A 16,684-nucleotide genomic window follows, 5' to 3' on the forward strand; every position below is an offset into this window, starting at 1 on the left:
GTCGCTGAGACCACAGCTCTTACCTGAGCACGTAGTTGATGCACACGATGCACTGCGGCTGGGAGTTGCGGCTGTTATAAATAACAGTTCCCTGCGTTTCCACCCAGACGAAGCCTCCGTTCTTGGCCAGCATGCGATACTGGCCGCTCACTGCCTGACCCTTGGTGCACACTGCAGAGAGACAAGTGGGAGAGAGCGACGCGTTATGGGCTCGAGCCTCATCCGGGTTGACAGCGATGATGCTCGTTATGAGGCTCACTCCTCCGTCAGACTATGACGCCACATTTAGAGCACAGAAGTGCTCACGATTCATGTTTAAAGCTGGAAATGTTTCTTTAGGTGCTTTTATTATGACAGTGACAGCTGGAGGTCACGACAAGGAATGAGGGAGGGCAACGTGCAGCGAAGGCTGACGGGCTGAACTCGAACCCAGTCCGCTGTGGCTGGTTAGCTAACTGAGTGTTGAAAAAATAAAGCAGGAGTGGTGGGGAGGGTGCACTTCCTCTTTATCCATGTTTTCCAATTCTCCATCTGGGGTGAATAAAAGGAATAGATGCTCCTCGACGGGACAAGACCATTTAGTCGCCTGACCTGTGATGATGTCAGACATATTGGCGTTCAGCTTAAGCAAATAAAATGCTCCCATGAGGTTTGGATAAGACATCGCTAACAAAATTATCAGTATCTTCTCGTAAGTAAGCCGAAGCTAACCCTGAGAACAGTCAGACCTGAGAGCTTCAGATCTGCAGTCAAAGCTCAGACCAGCTGAATGTACGGTGTTTTATGTGCTACCTTTACATTTTGCTGTTGCTGTCCAAACGTCTAATTACTGAGTTATTCATTAGATATCCATGTGTTCACTTTGTGCGAGGCTGGAAAATCTACCAAATGCGTGTCAGCAGGAGAAAGTGGGATGTTTGACTTCGAGCTGAGAAGGAGATGTGCTGGCTTCAGTCCAAAGTTCAGCACTGGCGTGGGAAAGGAGCTGTGGTCAGAGAGTGTACACAAGGCCAGCAACTGTGTGTGTGTGTGCGTGTGTGTGTGTGAGACACTGAGATAAACAGAGAGTCGTTTATCTCAGCAGATTTCAGCAACGGACGGCAGACATCGATGATTCAGACCAGAGGAAAAACGAAATCCAAATACGACACAAAACACACAAACCTAAAAGTCAGACAGTCCTTCATCAAGCTCACTCATTCGTCTTGTTCTATACAACAAATATAAGTACTGAACTGTACATGAAGACATGAGAGCTCCCCACAAGCAAAGCACAAACATGTGGGCGCCCCCTGGTGGCTGGCTGCAGTACAGCTCATAAGCTCCTCCCCCTCCATGTTATCAGATGGCACATGAGCCAAACTAAGAACTCAAAGTACACATAAATAGAATTTTCCCAAATGTGGTTTCTGACATTTTTAGGTGGTCCTGATGTTTGTTCAACTGTTCATCTACGTGATCAGTTTTTCTGATCATGCGCTTCATTGGCTCAAACGGGTGTGTGGGCGGGAACTCGATACCACAGCTCCACCTCCCGATCACTACTGCACAGACTCTGGCTCCAAATGATGTCACCGGAATAACATGGCCGCACTCGTATCAGGGATATTCTGGCTTCATTTTTGTACAGCGTGGAGACACGTCGGTCGGTCCTTTCCACTGACGAACCGATTCATCGTGACAGTGATTCTACAGAAAAGTTACAGCAAGGCTGTCGGCAAGACGGATGTTTTGTGAATGCAACCCCCCCCCCAACACACACACACACACACACACACACACACACACACACACACACACACACACACACACACACACACACACACACACACTGTGCTGCACAGGTGGTTTTAAGGAACTAAATTATCACTTTTCCTCTTGTACTGTCACTGCTGTTTGGAGCTTCTAATGATATCGTACTGTCAGCAGAGACAAAAGCCATGACACTTCAGAGCCTCCGAAGCCTGCACACACACACTCACACACACACACACACACACACACACACACACACACACTCACACACACACACATGCACACAGTGTCATTAGAATGTAATAGAGGCCACCTGGTCCACTGTGTTTGTGGCAGCAAACCTCATCAGGCCATCAGCTGCCGTGCTTAATTTAATAAAGACATCTTAATACCAAGGCCCTGCTCTGCACAGACAGGCACGGACAGCAACAGACACACACAGACACAGATGTCAGACTACACAGGAATTAAAAAACAAAACAAAACAAAAAAACGGGAGAAGACGAAAATTTGGTCTCACCTATCGTTTCTTGCATTTAAACGTTCGATGTGGATGTCGGCGCCCCTGCAGGACTGTGATCGCTGCACAGCCTCACACGCCTTACAGTCGACTAGCTCAGCCAGGCTTTTGTAACGAGCCCGTTCGTGCTAATAAACACAATGCTTCCAAAGAAACATACAGGCCGGTTTAACCGGTCCTCTGCTGGTCACAGATTTTAAACCCGTCAGGAGCACATGTGGTTAATTTATCACCTGCACTCCAATAACAATTACCACCGCAATTATCTAACTATGCACAGTTCAGTGTGGGAGGTAAACGTGTTGTTGCTAACCTGTCTAAGATAGAAGTCTAAGATAGAAGCAACATTGTGAGGTAAGGAAATAAAAGACGCTGATGAAGCAGGCTGCGGTGATGTCTTTGGAATTCTCCTTTGGCCAGTCCTGCAAAACGTCCATGTGTCCCACAGACCACATCCTGTAATTTCACGTCTTTCAGAGGAGTGCGGTGAATATTTCATCCACTGATTTGATTCTGGTGCTTTGAATGCATTTTCATTTTCTTCAAATTTCATGGATCCACGTGAGGTGTGTGAGCTTACGGTTGTGGTGGCTCTTGGTGACGCTGTCGGAGTCCAGGGCGTGGTAAAAGTCATAGACTGAACGACCCAGCAGATCCTCAGGAGTGTAACCCATCAGCTCGGTTACCCTGTAACACACACACACACACACACACTTAATAATGCTGCAGACTCGATGCTATTAATTTCATCTTTTCTTACACGCAACGTTCAAAAGACAAATCCGGCACTCTGCCCTGAACTCGTGCACTTCAAAAGGCTTCACAGACGATTTGGAAATCAAACAGAGAGCTGGACGGCCTTCCAAAAATAAGAATTGTTCGCATTCTCAGTGTCCGCTAACTCCCGGCGTTTCTGGGAACAGCTAATCTCTTTCCGTCACTCTCATCACGAGTTCACTTTGTTAACGAGGATTTTGTTGCTGGCTTTGAATTACCTCTTTAAAAAAATCCCCCTTTTTATTTCTCTCCAGCTCTCTTCCCCAGCAAATATCTCAACGTGCAGGTATCGGGAGTAAATTACAGGATTACAGTAATCTGATTACCTAAGTGGGGGTGTTCAGCTGCTTTAAGTTCCATGAACTCTTTTTGAGTGTAGATGATAATCACTGACTCAGTGGTTCGTTCAGGCTCCTCCGGTCCTCTGCACAGCTTCGTACCCCACCGGGAGCATCTGCCTGCCTCATTGTCGCTCAGATTATTTACAATTGGTCATTTTTTTCTGCTGATTTTCTTTTTTTTGTCTCTTTAAATGTGCTACATGACCAGGAGTCTGCACCCGCAGACTTTTATTTTGAAACTGACCAGATTCTCCACATCGTTCCTGTGTCTGACTTCCTGCCTCACAAGGACGGCTGTCATCAGGCGGAATCGAGCATTTAGTTTTCTTTAATCTCAACAAACTGCTGCGAGAAGCTAATCCAAATGAGCAAAAGGAAATGATCCTAAACACAAGCTTTTATGGAGGAAGTACGCAGATCCTTTACTGAAGTAAAAGTACAAATACCACAATGTTACAAAGTCCTGCACTGAAAGATGAATTTCTTTTCACCCAGTTCTGGTTCTGATGAACATAATGTGATGTTTTACATTTTCTTCACAGCCTAACATGAATCAATCGTCATCCATCGCGAGGTGCTGATTTCACATCCCCACAGCAGAATTCCTGAGATTTTTGTAAAACTGTGAATTATGAAGATAAACTGAGCTGTCAAGTGGCAGCAGGATGAAGATTAACAGCGAGTGGGTGATGACGTGTTGTGCCTGGGAGAAGGGGGGAGGACCAGAGAGAGATTACATAACACTGACAGATGCAGGCCTCACATCGAGGGAGGTCAGAGAAAATGAAAGAGAAGAGAGGAGGAAATTAGGTGAAAACGGAGGCGGTGAAAAGGAGATACTGAGGCACAAAGGAGAGGAAGGTTGTACTGAAAGAAAGCGAGAAATCAAAATCTGAGAGTGGCTGAAACTAAAATAGAATCAAATTATAATAATGATGATGAGGATGAGGATGAGGATGAGGAGGATGATCGCTGGCTCACCACCAGCCTGAAACCACTAACAGCTGTACAAGCCACATCACATCGTATTATTTCCGCCTATACTTGTGTTTTTTATGTTCATTTTGCTCCTAAACTCTTTATTTCGCGTCACTTTATGCTCCCGTCTGTCACTTTTCTTATGTTTCACAGCATCTCGAACACAGACAGCTCAGCTTTTTGCCAGGCTTTGTTACTAAAGCTTTCATCAGATAATACATTTTGGGTTTATATGAATGAGTTCTTCCTGTCCCACAAGACGACACAAAGTCCTGTGAGTGGTCCCAGCGACCATCGCACACTGTGGGCTAACTGGACTTTCCGCCTTCGTCGCTGGATCATTCAGAAGTTGGTCCTATTTTGTCTCCTCCCTCTTTCTTTGTCTTTCCTTTCCCCACTCGAGGTCTCGCGCTGTCCGACAGCGGTGGCCTGCCGTCACGGTGAGACAGTTACAACCCCTGGTTAATATTAAAACGGTTTTATTGTGACCCTGACGCTGTAGCTACTGCACCTCCGTTTAACCATTTAGAGGCTCATGGAGGCCGAGTGATCTGCTTCATGTTGTCTTGCATACTGGGCCACCCAAAACGAAATTTATCATGTTTTATGTACCACAAAGAGCAGTTCTGGTGCTTTTCTTTTTACCCCCACACATGAGGGGGCGGCTGCCCCCACACCTCCCCCCCCTGAGTCCACCAGTGCTGCCAGACATGAGCCAAAGAAACTTTTTGTCCCTTCCCTAATGAGCCTAAGTCCCTGCTGAGTCAGGAGGCCGACTCACCAACAATAAACTCATTTGCGTAATTGAAGAGAAGATTTGGGCGGCTATTAAATTGCAACGAAAAAGAGGGAAAGAAAATGGGTCCTTGTGCACGCAATACACTTTCCTGCGAAAGAAACCTTTGTTCTGCATGAGCAACTTGATAAGATTACAAGTCTGAGTACATTTGCTGTTGTGTAACTCGAATCAATGTGTGTGTGTGTGTGTGTGTGTGTGTGTTTTCGTCATCACCTCCTCATGCCAGCAGGAGAGAAATATTTGGGTGCAAACAAGCCGATTCTTTGGATTCAAGATGGCCGCTGTGGTCGCAGTTAAAGCCCAAAGGGACAGAACATCTCAGGGACAACATCTGTCACCATAACGACACAAACACGACAGCTCTGGGTTGCCGGGGTGACGGGACTGATGTGACCTCAGACGGCAGGGACTGCTCGGAGAACTGGTGTGAGTGTGTGTGTGTGTGTGTGTGTGTGTGTGTGTGTGTGTGTGTACTTGTCTACACATGTATCTGTGATCAGGAACACACAGTCTGACAGTTTAATGACAGCATCTTATTAAAGTATTAATGTTTCATCTCTGGCTTACATTTCCCACTGACGTCCCTGCCAAGTCAAACTCTCTCAGTCAACACACTGCAATCAGTCAAAGCGTCCTGTGAGACTCTGTGTGTGTGTGTGTGTGTGTGTGTGTGTGTGTGTGCTGATTGTGCTGGATCGTCTTTTAGCTTGCAGCGTGAAGATGCTGTTCTGCTGGACTTCTTTAAAGGTTCAGCAAGAACAAAAAGTGCATTTTTCTGTGACACTGACGTACGTTTCCTTTGGTTTCATAAAGCTGTAAACTCAGGACTCAGTTTTTATTTTCATGAGGAAAAACAACTAATTTTAAGAAATAATCGAAGGCTGTGCTAGCTGGTGTTTAGCAGACATTTTGAGAATGGTGAACAGAGTTGCACTTGTGCATCACTTTTCTCGTCCGCTGACTCCTCGAAGCGCTTCAGAACGCGTCACCGATCACACTTTTATCACACGTTCTCCAACCGCCACAGAACCAAAAGTGAAGAAATCTCAGCGACAGAACGTGTCGACGCGTTTCAGCCCACCTCTCGTCGCAGTAGGTGAACTTCATGTCCATGCTGTGTCTGCTCAGGAAGGTCTTGCTGTCCATCGGCGTGTCGATGTTGGACGGGTGTGGGATGGGTTCGCACATCAGGACAGCGCAGGTGAGTGGAGGCTCTTTGAAGCCGCAGAGCCCTCGCGGAGGGCAGCTGTTGTACATCTTGAGCTGTCCGGTGCAGTGCAGCACCTGGAGGGAGCAGCGGAGGGACGAAACGTGAAACCTGCACAGGTGATCTGAACGCCAACATTTTTTCACATCACATTCAGCATTTGATTTTATCTTCTAGTTTTTACTTAACTGGGAGGATTCGCAGTACGTTCACCTGTTCTCCCTGTGACAACGACTGCTTCAACGGAAAGCGCCGATTTCGGTCGCCGTGACCAAATACCTGCACGCACCGGATGTGCAGAAGTTGCACGTGTGTCTGCTTCTTACCTTCCAGCTGGCGGACTTGAGGTTGACGGTGCGTCCTCTGTTGGTCACCGTGCATTTCATCCTCATGAAGAAATCTCGCTCGGTGCTCAGCTCTTTGCCTTTCTTGCCGAAGCCGCTGCCTGAGACACACGCAGTCAGAGGAGCACATCAAACCGGGATTAAACATGCGAGCTTTGGGTCACCGTCAACACTTCATGAAGGTAAACGTGCTCAGCGAGGCAGTTTTCCACTCTGATTCGAATACATTAAAGGAATAAATCACCTGATGGAGACTCTACAGAAAATATTAAAACTGAACCACGCTGAACCTTTAAAATTCATTTTCACAAGTTTCGTCTTTGCAGCTTTCATTTTGAGAACAAACTTCACTTTGACACACACACATGCACACACACACACGCGCGCACACACACACAGGACAGAAAACTGGGACAAGTGGTTACATCACAGGGTCAGAGTTCAGCTGGAGCTGCAGCCACAGAGCGAAGTGCTGAAGTGTGTCTTTATGTTTGACTTCAACACAACAAACAGCACCAAAAACTCCTCAGCCAGTGTGTGTGAGCGTGCGTGTGTGTGTGTGTGTGTTCCTGTGCGTTTGGCAGAAACACGAGTGTGTCCACTGTGTTTGTCATGTTGTGTATTTGCAGCAGGTTTGTGGATGCTTCACTCATGAAGTCTTTGTTTGTTTTGTCTTCCTGCATGTTTTCCCTAAAGTGGAAACAGACGACTTTTCCCGGGTCAGCGGTCGGCCTTCTCTTTTCGTGCCCTGAGGCACACAGAACTGCAGAGCGACGGCGAGGTTTTATGGTGTCGTTATCCTTCAGACAACAACCCGTGCAGTCAACGTTTGATTCATAATGATGAAGCAAAAAACCTCACTGAGCTCTCTGAGCCACCGTACTTAAAGGCAAAGGGTCTATAAAACACTCAGTGCTGTTGCACTTGTGTGTTTTGTGGTTGCTGCTGATAAGAGTTATCAACCACAGCTTAGTGAGTGCGTGTGTGTGTGTGTGTGTGGATTATTTCCTCATGCATTATTTTCTCTTGTTCCACTCGTATTATTTCCCAGTTGTATTGTGGTTTCCTCAACTGAAAACATACAATGTGTGTGTGTGTGTGTGTGTGTGTGTCTGCTGAGGACACTGTCTCACTGTCCACTATCTCAGTGTCTTTCCTCGTCCTTCCAGCTCTTATCATCCGTCCTCCTCTGCACACGTAAACAACACACACACACACACACACAAGCACGCACACACACACACACACACACACACACACACACACACACACACACACACACTCCTGTGTATCTCTCTTTAGATTCCTCTCTATATGGTCTCTGACCTCTTGTTCTCATGCTTGGACTCTTGTTCATGTGATGTTATATAACACCATACATGCATCTTCCTGTCCCACCAACACAACTCTGTGTGTGTGTGTGTGTGTGTGTGTGTGTGTGTGCTGCTGAATTCAGTGTACATAACATATGTTGCACAGAATGGAAAGTCAGTCCCATTTTTAGTGAGTTTTTAGTACCCACGTTTAAAGACATCTGAATATAGCTTTTATGTCAAAATGAAAATTCACGTTGCACACATTGTGTGTGTTACTGCAGTAAAACTACAGCCCGACTCTGAAGACAGAAGCTTCTGAACACAAAGGGGGGACTGAAATAATAAAAACTTGGATGATAGTGAGATTTGTTTGTGGAACATTGATGTAATGAGGTGCAGATACAAGTGTGTGTTGGTGTGTGTGGAGTGTGAGTGTGCGTATGCGTATGTGTGTGTGAGTGTGTGTGTGTGTGTGAGTGTGAGTGTGCGTATGTGTGTGTGAGTGTGTGTGTGTGTGTGTGTGCTGACCAGCTGTCTTCAGGCTCAGATTTTCTCTGATTTCCTCGTGGTCACACGGGTGGGTGAAGTCAAAGATGCTGTGACCCGTGAGGTCCACCTGAAAGTTAAAAACAGCTTCATAAAATATCACATGTAAAGCAAACAAATAAGATCACAACATGTTCAGATAAGCGCGTGTCGGTTTCTGTCGGTTTCTGTCGATTCTGTGCATCTCGTCTGCATCAGCGCCTGACGCGTTTTCCACTCGTGGCAGCAGCAACACGTTTGTGTGGGATAAACACGAGAAGAAGAGCAGGAAGAAGAGGAAGAGGAAGAGGAAGAAAGGGGAGGATGAGGGGGAGGAGGAGGAGAAGGAGGACGAGGAGGAGGAGAAGAAGAAGGAGGACGAGGACGAGGAGGAGGAAGAGAAGCAGGATGATGATGAGGAGGAGGAGCAGGAGGAGGAGCATTAGGAGGAGAGCTGGGCCGTGAGTCACCTCCACAAAGTCAAACTGCTTCGACACAAAACAAACAGAAACTCATCACGGCCGGATGAACGCTGAGCAAAACAAACAAAAACGAAGTCTCACTCCACAGTTTACAGTCAACTTCACGTCCTCACTGAACCGCTTTGTGCTGGAGGTTGAGATCTTTATTTTTCAGCACTGGACATTTTTTGTCCCTCCAGTCTTTGAAGGTTTGCTCTCCTGCCTTTAAAGCACGGAGGCATAAAAACGGAACAAAACGAGGCAGAAAATAAAAATGAGCTAAACATCATTTCACAAGGCGCCACGTTTTGTGAATATTTTCTTTGTTATGACAGAATCAAGTTGCTGTTCAGTAATGTGATCCTGCTGGGACGGAGGACACCTTAAAAATCTTCAGCTTCGGTGTTTAAACTACAAAAGGTGAGTGTCATGTGATTTTAAATGAGGCTCATTGCATTCATGAAGGTGTGCGTCTTCACACGCTGCACCGCCAACGACCTCCTCGACTCGACCGCGCAGACCTGCTTCAAATTAACGCCCGTCTCATTCGTGTACCTGCGTGAGCCCCATGAACTTGTTGATGTTCTCGGACAGGAATATCATGTCGCCGTCTGACGTTACCACGGTGACGAAGCCCTCCAGGGACTTCAGGTACAGACTGTCCATCCGTCTGTCCTCGTCGCTGTCACTGCTGCTGCAGCCTGCAGGGAGACAGAAAACAAGGCGGCTTATACAAATTGTTTCTCTCACTCCACGCAGATTAGAAATGGACGTCATTGTAAATGTGTGTGTGATTCCTTTGTGTGCGTGTGTGTGTGTGTGTGTTTTCCTTCTTGAAGCTTTGGCTGGAGGCCAAAACAAACCAGTGCAGCTTCTTCCTGCGTCTCAGGCTGCTGCTGATCTCCGGCCCTGACAAATTACAGCCAGAACTACACGAGCTTTCATAATCGCTGCCCATTTGAACAACATAACTTTCACATTATGCAATTATGTTCAAATATGTACAGAATCCAAACATTTACACACACAGACTCCAGTTTGTCCGCAACGTCTCGCCACAGGGCTTATTAATATGAGAAAAAAAACAGGTAGTGCCTAACTGGCCCCAGCTCAAGAGGGAGTGTGTGTGTGTGTGTTTGTGTGTTTGTGTGTGTGTGGACGGTGGCTTCGGGTCGAACAAAGCCCAGTAGCCGATGGGAGGTGGGGTGGAGGCGCTTGCAATTCCTCCAGTGTGCTTCCCTGCGATAAGAGAAGCTCGTTCTCAAGGCTCCCGGCAAGCTTTGGGGCTTGGGTTTGGAGCCCGGCCCGGATAGCGTTAACCCCGGGGGGGAGCCCGGAGCTTTCTCATGGGCCCCGCAGAGCCGGGAAGACTCTCGGGGCCCAGTCCAAAGACCAGCGGCACCTTTGGCCTAAATACTGAGCTGTGATTACCAGTCATTTGGCCTGAGCTGCACTTTTCTTCTCTCTGTTGTTCTTTGGTTGTGTAACTGGCCTTGTTTTAAAAGAACAGAGTGCAGAAAGGAACAGCTGCTGTTCAGATAACCATTTCCTGTCTACTTTTTGATATTTGTTCTGCTGGACTGGACAGAGTGAAGTGAGAGGACAGCGGGCGGCTGATTCTTGGGTCATTATTCCGATGCCTGATCTCTTAACGCACTCGAAAAGGTTCACTTCAGGGCGTGAAACAAAATGTGCAGTTGGAACCTTCAAATTTTAACATTCAAAACATTTCAGCGTTAATCAATAATGCAGTTAAAAAACATCCAGAAGCTCAGCTACAAACAGAAGCAGTAAGTTTGTGTGAAGGTTTTACTCCTGAGCTACAGCAGTGGTGGAAACACTAACTAACACCTGCTTTGACGACATTATTACACATATTACTTCAGTAAAAGTATGGAAGCGTAATCAGGAAAGGTATTCAAGTGGTATTCGAAGGAAAAGCAGGATTTTGCTGTGCGAGCTGGTGGAGGTTGTACACAACTGATGATTATTTTCAATCTGGATTCATCTGCTGATTGCAGATTGCTCAATTTATTGATTTTTTTTATTTTCATTATTTATTTTTTGTCCGACCAACAGGGCAAACCTCTGCACGAAAAGCAACAACTTCTCTCACTAAAGAAACTCAAGCCAAGGAATTTTGGTCTGGACACAAAAACTGAAAGTGTGAGTCGGCCTCAGCTGTATTGGGTAGGTTTTTATGTGTTTTGTGTGCAGAAACTGTCATTTTAATTTTGACAAAAGCCTGCAGAGGAACGCAGTGGGACTGAAAAGACAAAGTGCGGCACAGCGTTTCCCTCTGAACTGCAGCCGAGTAAAGCAGAAATCGGCCCAATCAGAGTCGACTCCGTGGTTACAGCTTATGAAGCCAGCTTATGTCACTTTAGAAAGGTGTTCCCTCCAGCAGCTGGGTGCATGTGTGTGTGTGCGCGCGCGCACGTGCGTGTGAGCCTGTTTGGCGCCAAGGCTGACGGGTGTTATGGCTAGCGGGGGTAACGCCAGCACCAGCTGAACGATGGGCAGAGCTCCTCGCTTCCTCTCCAATCTGCAGTCCCATCGCAGAGCAATCAGAGCGCCGTGATAACGTTTTATCTGCTGCTGCATCTCGTGGATCTCCCCGTCCTCTCCTCCTTTCCTACCCTCATTACCTCCACTCCTCCTCCTCTCCCCCCCCCCACCACCACCACCACCACCACCACCACCCACCTCCATCCCTCCTCCTTCCTTTTCCTCCTTCGAGAGTCTGATGTCTCTGCTCGAATTTTCAGGAATTTTTGGTGTTGTGTTTAAAGCAGCGGCTGGATGCTCCGAGCGGCATCGCGGTCAGGTGGCAGCCGAGGTCTCGGCAGCAGGTATCTCAGGATCTCGGCACACGAAACTGAAACTGTGTGTATGAGCAGATACCACCGGGGCCAAGCGAGAAAACAAGGTGTGTTTTGTTTGTTTGTTTTGCACGGTTTGTGTTGGGCGAGACGGGCAGCATGTGGAGAACACAGAAGCACAGAAATTTTAAGCAAAATCTGGTTTTCTCTCATTTACACTTAATTTTTCACAGTCACAAAAAATGGAGGTACCTAATGCTGCCTAATCAGGAGATCTGAATCACTCCTACATTCTTATTCTTTACTTCTGTCTTTCTTCCAGCTTTTGAAATTGTTGCTCCAAAGGTTGTCGGCTGTAAGGATTTTCTGTTGCCAGCTCTTTACTGAAAAGGACTTCGGGCTGCATTTACTGAAGGTGCTCTATAAATAAAGGAGAGTGACTGATTTGATTGATGACACAGAAATAGGAAGCCGCGCTCGCCGCTGTTTAAGGAAGCATTGGTTGTACAAATCACCATTTCCCTGGCAAACAATGCAAAGCAGTTTATAAAAACATAATAAGAAGGCCAATAACAGTAGAATGAAAAGGCAGTTGGCAGCGTTATGATTTACAGATAAGATTAAGGTCTCGTATTAATCAAAACACCCAAAGCAGCAGCTTGTGGAGTCTCCAGTCTGACGTTCAACATCAGATCAGGTGTGAAAGTAAACAACTCGCTTCGGCTTTTCTCCGTATCGACTGCTGCTAAAATAAAAATCTGACTTTAGAAAGAAGCACATTTTAAGAAGCCGACGCTGTTTTAATTCTGTCGTTCTGTGATCTCACTTTGAGACGGAGGAATTCCAGAACAATAGGTCTGCTTTTCTGTCCCGCTTCCTCAGCTGCTAATTTTAAATGAGACGAGAGGAAGACTCTGACAAATACCTTCCCACTTCACAAACAGTCACACACATGTGTCATGTGGAAGGACCTGCTGGAGGGCCTCAGTGTGTGTGTGTGTGTGTGTGCGTCCGTACCTGTGGCGAGCAGCTTGCGTGTGCGCAGGAAGCTGATAGCCAGCCTCATGATGGAGGCCTTGTCCAGGTGAGAGCTGACGCTGTGGGGCAAAGGCAGCTGGCGAGCCAAGTCGTAGAAAACCTCCGTCTCTTTGCTGCGGCGGCAGCGAGCGGCGTCGCGAGACTTCTCCTTACGGCGCTCCGAGCTGCTCCTGCACAGACGGGACGGAGGACACACCTTCAGTTCGCCAACCTGCTCACCAGGTCATTTCAGTGGTGCAGCACAACTTCACTTCAGATTTAGTCACACGAACCAATAATTTGTTTGTTTTTGTAAAATACCACAGGAACAAAACCTGCACAGCAAACAGTTCTAATAACTGTACAGTACAAACTGCCTCAGAGAGGAAAGAATAAAATACCAAAAAGAAATGACCAAAGAAAAAAAAGGAGGAATTTGAGTTTAAATAATGAACTAGAAATTAATTCTAAAATAAAAATCAGACAAAATCCTCACAGGAAGTCAGAGGAACACATTTACAACATATTACAGCCTGCTGGCAACACAGAAATATTAATTTTATCTTTGCAGCAAACCAAGTGTGTTTCTGTTTTTGGATAACAGTTCAGCTTGAACTCAAAGCCCAGTTTGTTCATTTCTTTTTGCTCATTTTCAAATTTACAAACTTCTTTTATTCTCTGAGACTTTTGCAGGGTGAACTTAAAAATTCCTTTGAATAAAACAAAAATCTAATAAAGACAACAAAACAGACAAAGAATTCAGACTGAACATCAACGCTGACATTCAGGACTTCAGTCCAGTTTCATATACGCTGAACCTCAACACACACTCACACACACACACACACACAGACAGACTGTAAATCTTTCCATTTCCTTAATCCTATCAAAATAAAAGTGATAAAGGTGAAGCCTGGTGATGCTGCTGTGTTCAGTTTCGTGCGTTTGTTTACTCAACATGTTCGTTTTGATTTGGACTCAGTGAGGCCTATTGAGCAAAATGTAATTTGAACTTAGCAAACAGAAGAAGACGCTACGTGTTTGGAGTCCAGCCACCCAACACGCAGCCTTTCAGATGCTCAGCATGAGAGCAATCAGTCTTTAAAAAGAAACGCTGCTGGAACCAGGTGATTATTTTCATTTCCTCACGTTAATTCAGCCTCAAGGACGGGGCTTTTTGGCCAAAGATTAAACCTTCACAAAGTCTCGTCTCCGCGCTCATTTTGTAGCAAAACGTCATCTACAAATACCACGAGACCTGCAGAGAGGCCAAATCCTGTCAGCGTGCAGACCTCTGGGTGATTTTCCAGGAATATATTTTTTCCTGTCTGCGAGCTGAAATAAGTCAGATGTTGATGTCAAAGCTCAAACAGACAGACAGTCCAGAAGCTCAGCCTGTGGGCCAAGACAGCAGCACAACAAACCATATTAGGACATCAGGTCTCCAGGTTCTGTCCCAAGTCCTTCAGCCAGTCTGATCAGCCGCAGGGCAGCAGCCAACAAAACAGGCCTGTGCACACATACGGCTGACCGGTGGCTTGACGAAACAGTCAGAGCCAGTGTCATGTAACGATCCATCGATCTGGAGCGAAACATCACCTCAGTGGACTGCGATCCCACACGGCCGATGCAAATTCGGTCTCTGTCATCGTTTTTTAGCACACGCCTTTATTCTGAAATTCCCCTGACACGTCTGCGTGTCGCACCCAAAACAGTTCAGTTCACCATCACGGAAAGAACGACAGCTCAAACGCCTGAGCCGTCAGAGGAGCTCTGACGTCCTCCCGACGCACCTCCAGGTGTGTCCCTTGGATCACAGCGGACTGAGTTCTGTCAGCCACGGAGCCGACGGCACATCACGCAGCTCCAGCCGTTACATTTCATCTCAAGGACCTCATTAGTAACTGAAAGGCCATTTTATCAGTCGTCCAAACCGAGCACGTGTCAACAGTACGAGTCAGCAGACTCCCACGCCGCGTTTCAACGAAAGCTGCTCAGGTATAACCAACCTGCTTAATGTGGGTTACATAAATGCAAAATGAGGCATCCCAGCCTTATCAGCTCAAGGCTGAAAACATGTGAACAAAGAGCTTTTGAACTCCTGATCTGTCTGCAGGCTCTGTGACCACAAAAACTTCAAAAATCTCAACAGATGAGGTGCGGCTCCGCTCTGCTGAACTCCAGATAGCCTCGCGCCGCGGTGACACGACGCCATTTATCGCAGGGCTTCACGGGCCTACCAAACCTGCAACATGCAGGACCAGGAGGGGGAAAAAAACACACTACAGTGCAAACAGGTGACAAACACTTTGGCAATAAAACCAAAATGGAGCTGATGAGCAAACACAGACACGTGCAGCCGAGATCAATTCGGCGGCTCTGACTTAAAACCCACTATGATAAGAAAAGAATGAAAACAGCAAAACAAATGTCAGCTGAGCGTGTTTCACATTACAGACGATCACGACTGACTGAAAGTGAAGTGTTGCTCCAGTAAACTGATATTTCCTCAAGTGCTTCGAGCTGCTTAGACATGATCGTGACAATGTGGAAACTGTAAAGAATACAAGGCTCTCATTGTTATGCTCATTAAATCCACAGGGGCCACGTTAAGTATGTTTAATACCAAGACCTAAATCGATATATCAGCCATCATCAAATTCATGACGAGTGTGTGTTGGATTCGTCTGAGCATTAAATATCTCGTCTTTGTTCTGTGTTCAGTTGAGTACCAGTCAAACTTTTCTTCATTTTAAATTCATTTGCGTTCTGTTTTGATTATTGTTGCCACAGCAACAATAATGTGTGGGTTGTAATGTGTGGGTAAAACAGTAGTCAGCATTAATTCAGACATACACAGGCTATGTCACATCTCTCACCAAACTCCATTCAAAAAATGCTATGTTTAAGGACTGTTCCAGTATCTGCAAAGGTGACTCAGTTGTGTGTAAAATATGTTACTGAAAGGAGTCATAAAAGAAAGAAGAATTCAAAAGTTCAACTCGTGATGAAAAACAGCCGTCACGTCTAACGTCCTGCCCTGGAAACAAGCTGCCGGACTGCCGCTGCACCTGTTTTTCAGTATTAGACTGTGCACACACTGAAAGACCTGAGCACAGATTGTGAACGGCAGCCATCTTGCTGCATGAAGCTTCTACACATGCAACAATTAAAAGAAAAAAAACCTGAAAATCCAGTGGTTCACATCAACACAACGTGCCTGCCGGTGCTCGCCAACGGTTCAAAGCGTAAAGTCACAGTTTCCCGCGTGGCTACAGAAACCCTGACATGCAAACGCACATTAAGGAGAAGATGGCACCCGATTAAGAGGAAAGGCAGAGCACAGAAGCACCATTATCTTATCTCATCGAGCATCAGAGTGTCTCCCTGCTCGTCGCTCTGAGCTTTAAACTCATTAACCCCGAACGAAAATCACCCAAACCCTCATTACCGACGAGCCAGCAGAGCAGACGGCCGCTGACCGCTGCATCGAGTCAACTGGAACTTCAACCAGCTCCTGTGTGTGTGTGTGTGTGTGTGTGTGTGTGTGCGTGGGGTGCCACTCTTTGATTGTCTGGGCCCATTGTTGCTGCAGGTCCCAGCAGACTATTTCAGGACATGAAACAATGGGAATCAAAACCCTTCATCAGGGCACCGAGAGCCTCCTGATGGACTCAGTGACCCCCAACCTCACGTTTTCTCTCTCTCTCTCTCTCTCTCACACACACACACACACACACACACACACACACAGCAGGGGGTCAGAGGTAATCAGGTGCACTGACTCAACCACAGTCACAAGGCTGCTTTACTTTGTGCTTA

The 16,684-nt window shown here is 46.5% G+C and overlaps 1 protein-coding gene across 3 annotated transcripts in view; it reads right to left on the bottom strand.

The window, feature by feature from the left end:
- Window positions 1-16,684, bottom strand: part of epas1b (endothelial PAS domain protein 1b) — a 41,542-nt gene that overhangs the window by 9,645 nt on the left and 15,213 nt on the right. The window contains exons 1-8 of one of the 3 annotated variants that reach the window (XM_046402983.1): window positions 16,314-16,335; window positions 12,863-13,053; window positions 9,579-9,724; window positions 8,566-8,653; window positions 6,704-6,822; window positions 6,252-6,454; window positions 2,856-2,962; window positions 24-171 (exon numbers count right to left, since the gene is read on the bottom strand). In XM_046402983.1, the coding sequence (XP_046258939.1) occupies window positions 24-171; window positions 2,856-2,962; window positions 6,252-6,454; window positions 6,704-6,822; window positions 8,566-8,653; window positions 9,579-9,724; window positions 12,863-12,911 (860 nt within the window). In that variant the 5' untranslated portion in view covers window positions 12,912-13,053; window positions 16,314-16,335. Of the gene's footprint in view, window positions 1-23; window positions 172-2,855; window positions 2,963-6,251; window positions 6,455-6,703; window positions 6,823-8,565; window positions 8,654-9,578; window positions 9,725-12,862; window positions 13,054-14,461; window positions 14,527-16,313; window positions 16,336-16,684 lie in introns of those variants that run through there. The other 2 variants (XM_046402981.1, XM_046402982.1) reach the window with 2 other exon arrangements.

The sequence above is a fragment of the Scatophagus argus genome, chromosome 10 (assembly GCF_020382885.2).
Source record: "Scatophagus argus isolate fScaArg1 chromosome 10, fScaArg1.pri, whole genome shotgun sequence".
Taxonomy (NCBI): Eukaryota; Metazoa; Chordata; class Actinopteri; family Scatophagidae; genus Scatophagus; species Scatophagus argus.